General features: G+C 37.2%; 1 protein-coding gene across 1 annotated transcript in view; it reads right to left on the bottom strand.

The window, feature by feature from the left end:
* Positions 1 to 15,161, bottom strand: part of TTN (titin) — a 286,118-nt gene that overhangs the window by 68,980 nt on the left and 201,977 nt on the right. The window contains exons 234-257 of the mRNA XM_063305418.1: positions 14,241 to 14,437; positions 13,844 to 14,149; positions 13,467 to 13,745; positions 12,870 to 13,169; positions 12,470 to 12,772; positions 11,984 to 12,358; positions 11,588 to 11,890; positions 10,398 to 10,697; positions 10,011 to 10,307; positions 9,637 to 9,921; positions 9,264 to 9,557; positions 7,668 to 7,967; positions 7,251 to 7,559; positions 6,975 to 7,165; positions 4,934 to 5,363; positions 4,280 to 4,588; positions 3,782 to 3,930; positions 3,662 to 3,691; positions 3,383 to 3,512; positions 2,985 to 3,284; positions 2,574 to 2,891; positions 1,518 to 1,814; positions 1,120 to 1,419; positions 86 to 400 (exon numbers count right to left, since the gene is read on the bottom strand). Coding sequence (XP_063161488.1) covers positions 86 to 400; positions 1,120 to 1,419; positions 1,518 to 1,814; positions 2,574 to 2,891; positions 2,985 to 3,284; positions 3,383 to 3,512; positions 3,662 to 3,691; positions 3,782 to 3,930; positions 4,280 to 4,588; positions 4,934 to 5,363; positions 6,975 to 7,165; positions 7,251 to 7,559; positions 7,668 to 7,967; positions 9,264 to 9,557; positions 9,637 to 9,921; positions 10,011 to 10,307; positions 10,398 to 10,697; positions 11,588 to 11,890; positions 11,984 to 12,358; positions 12,470 to 12,772; positions 12,870 to 13,169; positions 13,467 to 13,745; positions 13,844 to 14,149; positions 14,241 to 14,437 — 6,617 coding nt within the window. The remainder of the gene's footprint in view (positions 1 to 85; positions 401 to 1,119; positions 1,420 to 1,517; positions 1,815 to 2,573; positions 2,892 to 2,984; positions 3,285 to 3,382; positions 3,513 to 3,661; positions 3,692 to 3,781; positions 3,931 to 4,279; positions 4,589 to 4,933; positions 5,364 to 6,974; positions 7,166 to 7,250; positions 7,560 to 7,667; positions 7,968 to 9,263; positions 9,558 to 9,636; positions 9,922 to 10,010; positions 10,308 to 10,397; positions 10,698 to 11,587; positions 11,891 to 11,983; positions 12,359 to 12,469; positions 12,773 to 12,869; positions 13,170 to 13,466; positions 13,746 to 13,843; positions 14,150 to 14,240; positions 14,438 to 15,161) is intronic.

Raw genomic sequence — 15,161 nt, 5'->3', positions numbered from 1 at the left:
GTAATAAACATCTACTGCCTGCTGTTTGGTAATGCCTTTCTTTCCCTCTTTTCTCATGAAATAAAAAGCAATTGAAGCCACTCACCAATTGGGTCCCTTGCTGTGGCTGGATCAGAAGGCATGCTTGGTGGACCAACTCCAGCAGCATTAATAGCATATACACGGAACTGATAATCTGAACCTTCAATGAGGCCAGTTACTTTGTAAGAAACGCCAAGTGTCATAGGCTTAATGGGGTCACGGTTGACTCTTGTCCATCTCTTTCCAGTGGTTTCTTTGCGTTCCAGCCAGTAACCTGTCACAGGGGAGCCTCCATCATATTCTGGCTCCTCCCAGTTGACAGTCATTGAGTCATGTGTGATGCTGCTTACTGTTGGTTTGTCACAAATTCCAGGAACAGCTAGGAAAAAAGATACATAGATTGTAAAATAAAGTGCTGGTGCTCAGTTTTGCATGACCCTCTGCAGCTTTTTCTTAGAGCTGTCTTTTTGGACTTTCACTGCATCTTTAACTTGCAACATAGAACTGTCCCTTTTTTGTGGAAGTTCTAGCCTACTGTAGCCGAGAAATAAGAGGGACTGGGATATCTAGCTCTAGCTCACATCTCTCAAATTCTCCTATTTAATGAAACATCAGCAACCTATCAGCTATCAGGGGAGCACATTTTTTAATTTGGCCTCTCAAAACTACAAGGGTCGTAATGATGACACGATATAATGATTGCACACTCTGCCAAGTGCCATCATTTCGCATGGGATAGTTCAGCAGATCCCAAGAGCAGCATGGGTGATTCCTAGTGCTGGAAGAAATAGGATTTTCTTTGTCCCAGCACTGTGCTTAAGGATGCAAAGTAAAGTATTTGGGCTCTAATTCAGGGAATTTAGTGTGTTCTTTTAATGATATAGCTAGAAAAAGAGGATATCCAGAATGGAATACTTACAATAAACACAATTCAAAATTGAGAGATGACATAAAATTAAAATTCATTTGAAGACTTTTAATAATTATTATAAATACAATTACTATACAGAGTTATTTTGTAACTATCATGGTAGTTAATCTGATTCCTTTTCAGTTCTGTTTTCTAGATAAATCTATTTGAAACAATTCTGTGCTTACTGAAAAGATTCCTTGCTGTTTCAGGTTCGCTATCAAGAGGCTCCCCAATGCCATATTTATTTTGTGCCATTATGCGGAAGATATATTGATGGCCTTCAACCAGCTTGGGAACTGTGAAAATGCATTCCTTAGGCTCATTGGTAACATTGATCCATGTCCTTCTGTTTGCTTCTCTTTTTTGAATAACATAGTTTGTTATCTTAGAGCCACCATCATCTTTTGGAGGCAGCCAAGACAAGGTCATCTGGTCAGCTGAAATAGATTCAAATTTAATGGGCCCTTCTGGTGGTCCAGGGCGACCTGAAAAATATTTGATAAAATATTAAGTGAAGCAAATTATAACATTAAATAATGAACAGTAAATTAGACTGTCAAAACTAAAAGTTATTAATATTTACCTAGAACATTTAGTCTCATCTCCTTTGAATCTGTTCCAAAATTATTGACAGCAGTTATGGTGTACAAGCCTGTATCCTTTCTGCGAGACTGTTGTATCACCAACGTGCAAGTGTCCTCACCCACAATTTTATTGACATGTTGATCGTACACCACTGGTAGTTTGTCATCTGGTCTCTTTGGAGGAGCTTTAGCCCAAGACAATGTAGGGAAAGGCACACCCTTCACTTTAGCTACAATGTTAATATCTGTTCCTTCTTCTACCTCCATAAACTCTCTGAGTTCAACAGATGGAGGACCTACAAACCAAACCAAGCAAAAATTATTCTATCAATACAAAGGATATGGAGGTAAAAATGTTTTCACCTGTATACTGAAGTGCAAGACTTCTGAATGCTTCTCAATACTTTATTTCCTAAAATGTAGCAAAATGCCATTATATTATGTGTAAACTTTGCCTACAAATGGTCAGTAATAGTAACTGGCATAATTAGTTTTATTTTATATGTTTTGTTACACCCATTAACCATAATTCACACCCTTAGTCACTGGAGTTATTAGAACAATTAAAACAATGCCCATAATTTTTTGGGGGAGGGGGTATTTTAGATTTTAGTCTTTAGATTCCATGCCATCCCTTTTTATGTTCTCTGTAAATTTCTGTATCATAGTTTTACAGTCACCCCATTAATATTCAGTTTTGAAATACCTGTAGATTTTAGTGATTTTGTGACTTTATGTTCTGTGTTAGCGATTCATACTATGGATACTTAGTCATTTTTAGCATTACATATATTTTTATATAACAGCATACCAATTGCATAGATTTATATAGCACTGCATTCATAGTTGATTTTGTAATCCTAATTATATTTCTAATCTTAATGGTATTGGTATTTTGTCTTTAAATTTCTGCTGGCAACTTAAATTTTAGTTATTCTTACAGTATGTAGATTAGACTTTTGGCACAATGGGATGGCTTTAACTTTAGCATTGGATGTAACTTTTGTTGATCAGTGGCTGAAATAAATGATGATGATGATGATGATGATACTTACATGTCTGATCTTTGACCTCAATAGGTCCAACTGTAGCTGATGGTCTGCTAGGACCTGCTTCATTTACTGCTTTCACTCTGAATTCATATTCGTCTCCTTCTTTAAGGTCCTCAACTGTAAACTTTGTTTCTTCCACATCACGTTTATTGCACTGGCGCCAGGCTTCCTTGCCTTCACCTGTACGATCCCAACGAAGGCACTCGATATTGTAATGGGTCACAGGAGCACCACCATCATTCTTTGGAGGTTTCCATGTCAAATCGACGGTGTTCTTGGTTACAAGACCAATCTTGAGTTTGACTGGTGGATCAGGAGGTTCTTTTAAAAAAAGAAACAAGCAGAACAGAGTAAGCACTGCTAAACATTATACTATCCTAATAAAAGCGATTTTTTCACTTGGATTTAACTCACGGATTGGATCTCTTGCTGTGGTTCTTTGAATTGTATCTGCTGGTGGACCAACACCCAAGCGGTTTTCTGCCCGTACACGGAAGAAATATTGTTGTCCAGCTATGAGATCAGGAATAAGCAATGATGTTCCGGCACAGTTTGCATTAACCTTTGTCCAGGCTTTCCCTTCAACAGTTCTCTTCTCTATTATATAATTTCTGATTCTGTCTCCACCATCGTTATCTGGCATTTTCCATGAAAGTTTACAGTTGCATCTTGTGATATCACTTACTTTCAGGTCTTTTGGTGGCCCAGGAACATCTATCAATGTGAAAATGCCACAGAATTAATTATTTAGCTTTATTTAAACCACAGTATTGGAACACTGGTGCAAAAAAAATAAGATTCAATAAACTTACCGAGAACATTCACCCTCACATTGACAGTTTTCTGTCCTGCTTTATTTTTTGCTGTAATACTATATTTTCCAGAATGACCTCTGTTACACTCAGGAATAGTAATTACTGAACTGGTATCAGTTGATTCCACCTATGTAGACAAAATTAAAATGAACGCACTTACAAATTATTTAAAAAATAAAGAGGTTAACTCTTAGGAATAGTGAATATAGTGATGTATAAATTTAAATGCATTTAAACTGAAATAAAAAATGAATTCAAATATAAATTATTTCTTACCGTAGCATCTTCTGGTATATTATGTCCATCCTTTAAATAAAAGAGAAAACAGTAAATATCTAAAGATATCTAAATAAATAGAGTTCGAATTTTGAAACTGTGTTGGTTTGTTTTACTGACCTTTACTGCCTTCTTTGCATCTCCTTCAAATTCCCAAACTACTTTGGGAACTGGGCGTCCTTTAATAATTGCTGGGATTTTGATTGTGGTGCCAGTACGACAAGAAAGCAAATCTTGTGCTTTAACTTCAATAAATATTTCTGGCTCTTCTACAAGATATAAATCACATAACTGAAATTAATCTGCTTGTAATATAATCACCTGAGTTATGCATTTTTCTCATGAAACTAGTCATGTATAAAAGAGCTAGCTTTCTCATTTTAACAAAGGTTCCATGGCTGTTTACAGAAATATAAAATATAATACATTAGAACATTAGCAACAGATAGACCTCTTTGGAGCAGGGAATTCCAGAAATTTTAGACACTGTTCACCTCTCCTTAGATAGCAGTAATATGTTGGGCAGCAATTCTGGAATCTCAGTTTACACATTATTTGATCTTTCATACCCTTTGGCTTTACTTCATATTGTAACAGAAAATATTCCAGAATTCTTACCTAGAATTTCCTTGCATGGTATTTCTGAAGTAGCAAGACTTGGCTCCGATTCCCCTGCAGCATTTACAGCCTTTACTCTGAATCTGTATTTTCGTAGCTCTTTCAGGTTGGGAACAACACATTCACAGGTAGGGAACAGCTTGTCTGGCTCATTCACATTCTTCCAATCCAAGCTACCTTCTTCTTGCATTTCAACAATATAACCTTTAATAGGACTGCCACCATCTTTTTGTGGAGGTTTCCATGCAAGAGATATGGTTGACTTAGTTCTGTCTTTGACATCTGGGCATGATGGTGCACCAGGAGGAACTATTGAGCAAATGTAAAATATTCTGAATTAGGATTATGTCCTCATTGTTTTAGGGGGAAAATTCATGTATATTTTACTTAACTGTAAAAAAAAAAATCAAACGCTAAAGATATAGGCTATATATTTTTCCAATAAAACAAACAATTAAGACAATTTGCTATAGATTATGAAGATATGCCCTTATGACAATGAAAGTAAAGTCACAATATATCACCACTCAGATTTCATGCACTGAAATCATAAGATCGCTATTAGCCAGATTCAGGACAAATGGAACAAAATGGCAGAGGATATCTTTTTGAAGTCATGTAACGCTTAATGCTCTTCCTACTCTGTATACTCACAGATTGGATCTGCAGCTTCAAAAAGATCTGATGGTTCACTTGGAGGACCAATTCCAGCAATATTAATAGCCATTGCCCTGAACTGATATTTTACACCTTCAATCAAACGTAACACGTTGAATTCCAGTCCTTTCACTGAGGGTTTTGTTACAGGTGCTCTGTTGACACGAGACCAATAGACACCTCCTTCTTCTTTCTTCTCTAGCCAATAGCCAGTAATTGGTGCTCCACCATTGTCTAAAGGAGGTGTCCATGTTACCAGCATTGATGACCTAGTATGATCTATGACTTTTGGTTTTCCAGGTGGCCCAGGTAGCCCATAAGGATCCTTGATGACCACTTTCTCTGAAAGGCATTCATCACTTATTCCATACCGGTTTACAGCTCTAACTCTAAACTGATAGTGACCATCAGTTGTCAGTTTATAGACCTGAAAAGTAAAACAAAAAACACAAAACTTTGTGTCATTAACTGGAAAATTAAACATTCATGTTATTTCCACAAATTGTAAGACAGCATATTAAAGGTCATTAGACGTCACTCCAGTTACAATTTTGTTTAACAATATTCAGAATGGTTAAAAATATCAATATTTTACTGAAAAATTCACTGGGTATGTTTTACATCAACAGTTTGCAAGGATTTTGTAATGTTAAGTCAAGTACTGCATATCATTATGTATAATTAGCAGTTCCAACATACGAACTGCTCATTCCAAGCTGACATTGCATTAAAAAATCTCTGAGCCATGTACTTAATCCAAATACGGTTAGAAATAGTTTTAACTCCTGTCTTTTGGTGATAATATTTGCTTTCCAATATTTTACAAATATTATCCTTGCTAAATAACCACTGTATATTAGGATAGAAATGCACATTTTCTGTTACAAAATTTTCTGTTCTGCAATAAAGAATATACCTATGAAATCTCTTCTAGGATACTCACCTAGGTAGTGTGCCCAGTTTGGGTTCAGCACTTTAAGAAAAATATAGACAAACTGAAACTTGGCTGTGTTGAGACATGGGTAAAGAAAGTTTCCCACATAGGGGCCAAAATAACCTTTCCCACATAGGGGCCAAAGGTCTGTGAGTGGAGGGCAGGTGGCTCTCTCCCTCTCTCTCAGGCAGATGCACTGGCAATTGGGAGGACTTTTTGGGTGAATTATAGAGACATCTTTCTTTCTTAGAGGAAAGAAAGGGAGGTACAGACAAAGGAGAAAACAAGAGCATGCTCTGTAGAGTCTTGGGGCATCTCTTGTGGCTGGGGAAAGAAATGCTTATGCAGGGAGGATGGAGAGAACTCAGTAACTGAAGGTACCCTATAAACATCCATGTATGTATATTTATATATGGGCTCTTAACAGCACCAAATCATTACAATGTATTAAAACAGTGTGGTTCTACATCAAGCCTGAGATAGAATTACAAACTCAGATTCTTTTTAGGACCACCATGGGCTGAGTTGATATGATATTTCTTTTTGGGACTATAGGCAGGATGATTTTGGGGGTGGTCAGCCAGATCTGGCCTGTGAGCCGTAGATTGCTGACCCCCATTGTAAAGCCAAGATGGGCAACCTTTCTATGGCCGGGGGTTCCAGGAGATGTGGTGGTGAAGCTATGAAATCATGTAGAGGGCAGGCCAAAAATTTCATTGCTATAAAATATATTTTCATAAATATAAGGGATATTTATTAGTAGGTTTATTAAGTTTAACTGATATTTAATGCATGTATTTTATCTGATTATATGTTGAAAATCAGCTGCAAAATGTATCTCTATTATTTGATGGTTTGTCACTGAATTTTGTGGATGGAGACTTAGTGGTCTCCGGGGCAGGGGCAAAACAATTCATAGGTGCTTCCCTTTGACATAAACTAGAGGACTGCCTTTTCACACCTTTTTCATATATAATCATGACAAACTAACATTTCAGACATGTAAATGGACACGTATTGAAAAATCTAGAAGATGCAGAAGCTTAATTTTATGCACAATTTTTTATCTTGAAACCATGCATTTTTCTTTGAAATCAAATTTACCCCATATCGCCTGTCCACCACAGTGTTGGATACTTCCTCCCAATCTATTTTCTTCTTGCTTGCATCACGCTTCTCAATAATGTAGTGAGTAATTTCACTGCCACCATTATCAAGTGGAGCATCCCAGGTTAAACAGCAAGATTCAGCTTTAATGTCAGAAACAGTAAGGTTTCTTGGTGGAGAAGGACGATCTAGATAAAACCAATTTCAATATTGTGTTATATCAGAACAAAGGGAAGACAATTTTAATCACTGAAGCAGCAATCATATACTTACCAAATACTTCAACATGAACATTGCGGAATGCAGAGCCCAGACGATTGGAAGCTGTGACTGTGTAAGTCCCTTTATCTCTTCTAAGTGCTGCAGGCATACTGAGTTCAGTTTTGGCCTCTGTTCTAGATACTTCCTTTTTGGTGATCTTAAGGGCATCTGATGTTTTCTCAATGGGAACCTCATCTTTGGACCATTCAATCTTTGGCATCGGAAGACCCGTCACATCAGCAGGAATGTTAACTGGTTGCCCTGCCATGACTTTGATAGTATCTCCCCGAACAGCTAGACGCAATGTCACTGTTGGAGGTTCTGAAAGGGAACCAGCACAATCAGTAACAGCACAGTTCTTGAAAATACATCAGTAACAGAACCCCAATTCACGCTTAAAGCTAAGGTATAATTATTAATGCACTTCACCTTCATCATCTTGTATAACGACATTGAGAGGCAGTGATGGTTCACTTTCTCCAATCTCATTGACTGCCTTGACTCGGAATTCATACATATGCAGCTCAGCAAGATTGTCAACAAGAAGTGATGTGGTTGGACAAGGTGTTTTATTGACTCTTTCAAATTCATCTGAGTCATGTCTTCTCTTGTCAACAAGATAACCAATGATAGGGCTGCCACCATCATTACGAGGAGGCTTCCAGTCAAGGGTAATTGATGATTTTGTTCTTTCTGTATACATGAACCTCTCAGGGGCAGTTGGAGGACCTATTGCGAGAAAAAAGTTACAGTGATAGGTTTAATTCACAGACTTCCATTGAAAGCTTGTTTTTTAATCACATAACTATGGTTATGCAAGTTTGACTTACAATTAAGGCATGAAATACTTAAATAATGAATTCATTTGGTATTATATTCCTGTTTTCAGAGAATCAGAACACACAGCAACAAGAGCAAGATAATTTGATCCCACACATTATTTTACCCACATTAATGCACTTTTGAAGATTTCTGTGTACCTACCCTCTCAGCTATCATTCAAAAAAGCATTTTGGTGAAAGAAGGCATTGTCAGAATCAGCCATAAGATAGCTTTTATGTTACATGATTGAGGGTAGGAGGTTGTGCATTCATCAAAGCTTGGAAAGAGTGTAAAAGCATTCCCTGTCTCTATAAGAAACATAGTTAATATTTTTCTCTATTTTTGCTATAATAATTTGAATTGTATTGATATTTCTAATATCCTTTCTGCAGTGAAGAGTTTTGATATCCCAATGAATATTTTTACAAATATCCAAAGTTCCAAAAATCTTTTCCTAGGCTGTTGGGATAAATTAATTTGTGACCTATGCTATTGTATTTCTTCAATTCTGTTCTTAATCATATATACTCTAAACTAGAAGTAAGCAGAGTTCAGCCTTGCTGAATTTATTTTGCATTTTAAGAAAAACTCCAAGATCCACCAAGCACGGACAACTACAAAAAGCATATAACAAAGACCAAGGACAGGGTGTTTCTGAGCACATTTGCTTTCAATATCAGAACTAGGTTGAACTCATAGTCTCAACTCATATTGTTGCTGTTGCTAAACAGATAGCACTGGAAACCATAACTGATCTACTGTGAGTCATCCAGAGATCAGCATGGAGATCCTGCTCTGTTTCTGTCCAATCCTGCTTGCAATGTGCTTATGAACTGAAGGACATATGAAAGATAGATGAGCTATTTGGATTTATTTATATTTATTTATTTTGGCAATAGTTTTTCCCTTGACTATGTTAAATCACTAAGAAAATATTCTATCTTTGGCCCAGAAGCGACCGATATCCTTGTAAGACTGGATTGCAGGTATTAATAATGCTGGAACAGCTCTTTTAACACTATTATGGTATTCTGCCAAGAAATGTATATGCCCCAGCTTTAACTGTGAGAAAAAAATAGCCCAGTGATTTTTATAGACTGGAAAAATCTTGTTATTATAAATAGATATAAATATTTAACAGTTGAAATTAAGAGACAGGTATCCCAAAACACTGTCATGGTTCATATTAACAAAATATAATACCTTTGGGATCAACAGCAAGTAGTGGCCCAAGTTCCACTGGTGGACCACAGCCAAACTTGTTCTTGGCGGAGACACGGAATTTATATTCTTGCCCTTCCACGAGACCAGTAATATCACATTTTGATCTGTCTGTATCTACAGCTAGTCTCCAAGTATGCATTTTGGCATCTTTCCTTTCTACGATGAAGCCTATAATTTCACTTCCTCCATCATCTTTGGGATCATCCCAGTTAAGCAGACACATTTTTCTGTTCACCACTACAGGATGTAGATCAGTCACTGGCCCAGGAACATCTAAAAAAGAAGATATAGAATATAATACAAAGGCACAAACACTTCATCAAATCATTTCACTAAATATAGTATTTGTTACCGAATATTTCTGCTCTGGTTGCCGCAGATTTAGAACCACTCGCATTAGTTGCAGTAATCACATATCTTCCATGGTCTTTTCTGAGTGCATTTTTGATAATTAATTCTGATGACGTGCCAATATTCTCAATCACTACTCGCTCTTTGTCAATTTCCCCATCCTCTAAAGTCCATTCAATTGTAGGGTTAGGACGTCCAGTAACGGTAGCGGGAAGTCTAAGGGTTTGACCTGCCAGTATCTGAACACCTGCTTTGACAGAAACATCTAGTTCCACAGTGGGAGGCTCTATATTCAGAAAAAGAGAAAGCTTTAATTATTTCATAATCACATTAATGATTTCACATAAGAATTTATTTCAAGTTAAATGATAGTACCTTGAGGTTCTGCAACAGTTACAGATTCTGTTTCTCCAGGAGGTCCTTCCCCAGCAATATTAATAGCAGTAACACGAAGTTTGTAATCAGCACCTTCCCTAATTCCTTTAACTAAGTAACTTTTAACCTTGACAGGTTTCTCTGTGCAACGGGACCATTCATTTGAGCCCACAAATTGCTTGTAAACATGGTAACCAGTGATTTCTCCACCTCCATTGTATAGTGGAGCATCCCATGCTAGGTCAATAGCTGTTGAACTTGTATCAAGGATTCTTGGAATAGGTGGACCAGGTGGTACTAAAGAAAATAAATATATAAACCAATATTAATAGACTTTAAAGCTCCCTTTTCTTGACCAATGATAACTGTATTTATTAAAGAACTTACATATTGGATCTTGTGCAGTTTTAGGATCTGATGGGGGGCTAAATTTGCCAGGGCCAGCTGCATTTTCAGCACAAACTCTGAAGACATATGTTAATCCTTCCAACAATCCTTCAACTCTTGTTTCCAGAGCATTCACACGATCTTTATTCACCCGAGCCCAATGAGTTCCATTGATTTCACGTTTTTCAATCCAGTAACCCAGAATGGGGCTACCATTGTCTTTAGGTTCATTCCATTTAACCAACATACTACTGCTGGTAGGTTCCTCTACTAATGGTTTATCAGGAGCATCAGGAGGACCTATAAACAAAGAAAATAAAAAGAAGTTTAATGCCAGAATATATGTATTTGAAATTTTGTGTGAGAATTTGATAGATGGAGTATTTACATTATTTATAAGATGATCAAAACAGTCCTGCAGGCATTCATCAAGGGGGTTTATTTTTGAGTAATAAGCTACAGGATTATATTATACATTTGAAAGAGCTATACTTTTTTCCTCAAAATATTTTTATTTGGAACGTCAGTTGCTAAATGCAGTAGAGTTTTTCCAGTGGTTACCATGAAATAAAGTATCCATGATTTCTACACTATTTATTTTCAAATAAGTCTCTCAATTCTCCACCAATATTGGGTGGTTTTCATTTTAGAGAAAATGGCTTAAGACACCTTATTTAATTTATTCATATATTAACCTTCATAAACCCCATCTCTTCTGAAGGGATCATAATTTCACTAGACATTTCTTTTGTAGACCCCAAGAGAGCCAGTTTGGTCTAGTGGTTAAGGCTCCAGGCTAGAAACCAGGAGACTGAGAGTTCTAGTCCCTCCTTAGGCATGAAAGCCAGCTGGGGGACTTTGGGCCAGTCACTTTCTCTCAGCCCACAAAGTCAGATCTGGGTGACAAGCCAGTTGGTCAATTCCTGTCACAACCAACAGATCAACATTCGGTTGATCTGAAAAAAAGCAGACCCTGCACACACGGGAAAAATGCTAGGAAGAAAAAATTTTTTTTTGTAGACTCTAGGCAGGGATAAAAACAAAATGAGGCTCCCATGGCAATACAAAAAACAGAAAAGGAAGCCCACTGATGAATCAAAAGTTTTAAAATTAATATACAATATGGCTACAAATATTGGTATTTATGGTTTAATTATGGTATATAATTCTTTGTAAAGGACAAGACTTACCAAATGGATCTTTAGCCACAACAGGTTTTGAAACACATGGTGGACCAGCCCCTACCCTGTTCTCAGCTTTCACACGGAAGATGTATTCTTTTCCTTCAATCAGTTTAAGGACATTATATTTGCAGTGCCTAAGTGTGGAAGTGACAGTAACCCAGCCAGCTTCAGTTTTTGCACTGTCTTTCTTCTCCAAGACATAGTTCAGTATTTCACTACCACCGTCATCAAGAGGAGGATCCCATTTGCAGGTTATGGAATTTTTTCTAACATCTTCAAAAATAAAGTTGACTGGAGGTCCAGGGATATCTATTTTGAAAACAAAAATAATGAGTTCCTCTTGCACGTATCACACCATATCTTTTGAATAACAAAGTAAGTGAGTTATGTACAAGGACACACCTAAAACATTGACTTCACACGAAGCTTTTGCTACTCCATGGTCATTATCAACTCGTATAGTGAATGTGCCATGATCAGCTCTGAGTGAGTCTCGAACAACCAGAAAAGACTCTCCTTTTTTACTGTTGTCAATGCTTAATCGCTCACGCAAGGATAAGTGGAAAGTCTCTTCGTCTTCAGCTTCACCTTTCTTCCTCCTAGTAAACTTGATGACCCTCTTCTTAATTTCTTCTGGTCGAATAACTTCATCATTCCATAACCAAGCAATTGTTGGATAAGGTGAACCTGAAATCCGGGCATCTAGTGGAATATCAGTACCTTGCTTCACTTCAAGGCCAGCCTGCAAATTAGCACTAAGCGAGACCTTTGGAGCCTCTGTAACAAGAAAAAAAAATGCAACATTCATTTACATGTGACAATTATAGCATAAAACATAATTTTTACATATTAACAATGAATAGGGAGGAAAAAGTGTGTAAAGGTTACCAATAGGATCCACTGCTTTCACTAGAGGAGTGATATTAGATGGTTCACTGACTCCTGCAGCATTCTCAGCACGGGCTCGGAACTGATATTCTTTGCCTTCTTCAAGGTCTTTTACAGTGTAAGTCAAAAGAGGTACTAAAAACTCATTGCATCTTTCCCATTTATCTCCTCCTTTAACTAGTTTTTCCAAAACGTAACCCATAATTTTTGTTCCTCCATCATATAATGGTGGTTTCCAGGTGAGTGTTACTGACTTTGATGTTGGATTGTGAGTCTCAAGATCAAGAGGTGGATCTGGTCGTTCTGTGTATTGAAAAATTTAAAATAAAATGTATAAACAGAAAATATGGAGAAATTCACATTTTCATTCAAAGTGTTTATGATTAACATATAAACTTACGCTTTGGATCTTCAGCAATCACTGGGTTTCTCAATTCAAGATATTCACCTCCTCCAATTTTATTGACAGCTTTAACACGGAAATAGTATTCAGCATTTGGAATAAGATCCTTTACATTCCATGACAATTTGTTTTCACCAGACATCACCGGTATGTATGTTCTCCTCCCAGCTTCTCTTCTTTCCAACACATAGTGTAATATGGGAGTATTGCCATCAAACTCTGGAGGTTCCCAGGTAACTTTGCACGAGCTTTTAGTTACTTCACTTGCCTTAATATCTTTGCACTGTCCAGGCAGACCTAAATGGAAAAAAGCACACGTGACATTAAGTAAATATAAATTTCTTTCAAAAGTGCATAACTGCATAAGGTGAAGAACACCCACACTTGTGATAAATGATATGCCTAGCATTTACAGTTCCTTAGACTGAAAGACAATTAGGCTGTTAATTTTATCTCCATCATATCTAGATTATGTTAAAATTGGCTTATAATAAGTAGTATAGAACTTAAGTAGCTTAAAACAGTGCTCCTTGCCACTTGTTCAGCACTATGAACTGAATGTAAATACTTGCTAAGAGAAGAAAAAAACATTACCTATTACTTTGACATTAACTGTGCCAGTAGTTGAACCCAATCTATTCTCCAGGGTAATGGTGTAAACACCAGCATCTGGATGGACAGCATTTGTGACTTCCAGCAAGGCAGACGTATAGTCGCTCTTCATTGTGGTTCTGTCACCTGCTTTAAGCTCCTTCCCATTTTTATGCCATGTAATGGTTGGAGAAGGAACAGCTCTGAAGGGAACTGGAATGCTTAACTTTTGACCTTCAACCACAATAATATCTGTAGTTTTTAGATCAATACTTGGATTACCTATTTGAACATAGAGAAAAATAATCTTAATTGGTGTTACAGAGCAATTTTATTGTGACTGTATATTTTATGATTGCTTTGGAAAGAAGTATACTTACAATCTGGATCTTTGGCTACAACATTTTCTGATATATCTGAAGGTTCACTAGCTCCTATAGCATTGACAGCTCTGACTCTGAGAATATATTCCTTGTCCGGTTCAATTCCTTCTTCTGCTTTGTATTTCAAGTCTTTGACTGGCCGGGAATTTAATCTCCTCCACTTTTCAGTTCCTGCTTCACAGAGTTCAATAGTGTATCCAATGATAGGACTTCCACCATTTTTCTCTGGTGGTTTCCATGCAATGGAAATGTGTTTTCTGCCTGCATCTGTTACATGTAAATCCAGAGGCGGTGAGGGAGGACCTGCCCGAATGGAGAGAAATGCATTATTTTCCATAGAACTGTTTGACCTAACATAATCTTTTCTACATTATGATTTTTTATTCTAATTTACTTGTTGGATCTTCAATAGCCAGGATGTCGGTTGGTTCACTAGGATGACCACAGCCAGCCTCATTTTCAGCACGAACTTGGAATTGCACCTCTGTGCCTTCAATGACATCTGTTACTCTGAAATTACAGTCAGGTCCAGCTGTCTTGCCAGCTTTCACCCAGCGTGTGCCAAGCTTCTCTTTCTTTTCAATAACGTATCTGTATTAAGAGGAATATTATGGAATTATGCAATGAAATCAGTTTGAAAGTTTGAATTAAAAACAAAATTGATATTTATTTACATTGATTGTTTATTACATTACTGATGTAATACATACAGTATTCCATGCAAATAATAAACTTCGGAACCATTTAAAGGATGAGCTCAGTTTCCTGTTGTGTTCTTTCCTGGTATATAATTTGCATTCAGAATTCTCTACCTGCTTAATTCAATCATTCTTGTCTGGGTGAGCAACTGGAAATGGCTTGGTGTAATCAATAAACTGAAATGTTGACCTCAGAAAGTTTCCAAAGGGGCTGGGCCAAAGATGGCACAGGAGGGGCTGAGAGTTGAAGAAACCTAAACTCCCCATCCCTTTGTCTTGAGGGAGGGGGGGGGGTGAAATTCAGACCAGTTATTTGGGTGGTCTGTATGATTTCCTTTTCACTGTTTGAAATAAGCGGCATATGGAAAAACAATCCTGGAAGTGGTTAGGAACAGTTATGCACCGCTCTCCATCTTCACTGCTGCCTTTCCAAGCTGCAACCAACAACAGGGCCTTGGACTTGTTGGGGTACTGCAGCACTGAGGCACTGAAAGTTATCGTCAGAATTGTTCTGCCAATGATTCTATCACTTTATCCAGCAAATTAATGGCATTCTTACCAAGCTCATTTTCTAAGTATCCTGTTTGTGATTCAATTCCTGTATGTCATGCTATTTA

Source organism: Candoia aspera, chromosome 1 (assembly GCF_035149785.1).
Source record: "Candoia aspera isolate rCanAsp1 chromosome 1, rCanAsp1.hap2, whole genome shotgun sequence".
Taxonomy (NCBI): domain Eukaryota; kingdom Metazoa; phylum Chordata; class Lepidosauria; order Squamata; family Boidae; genus Candoia; species Candoia aspera.
The sequence above is the reverse complement of the archived record's forward strand: the minus strand, read 5'-3'. Positions and strand labels throughout refer to the sequence as shown.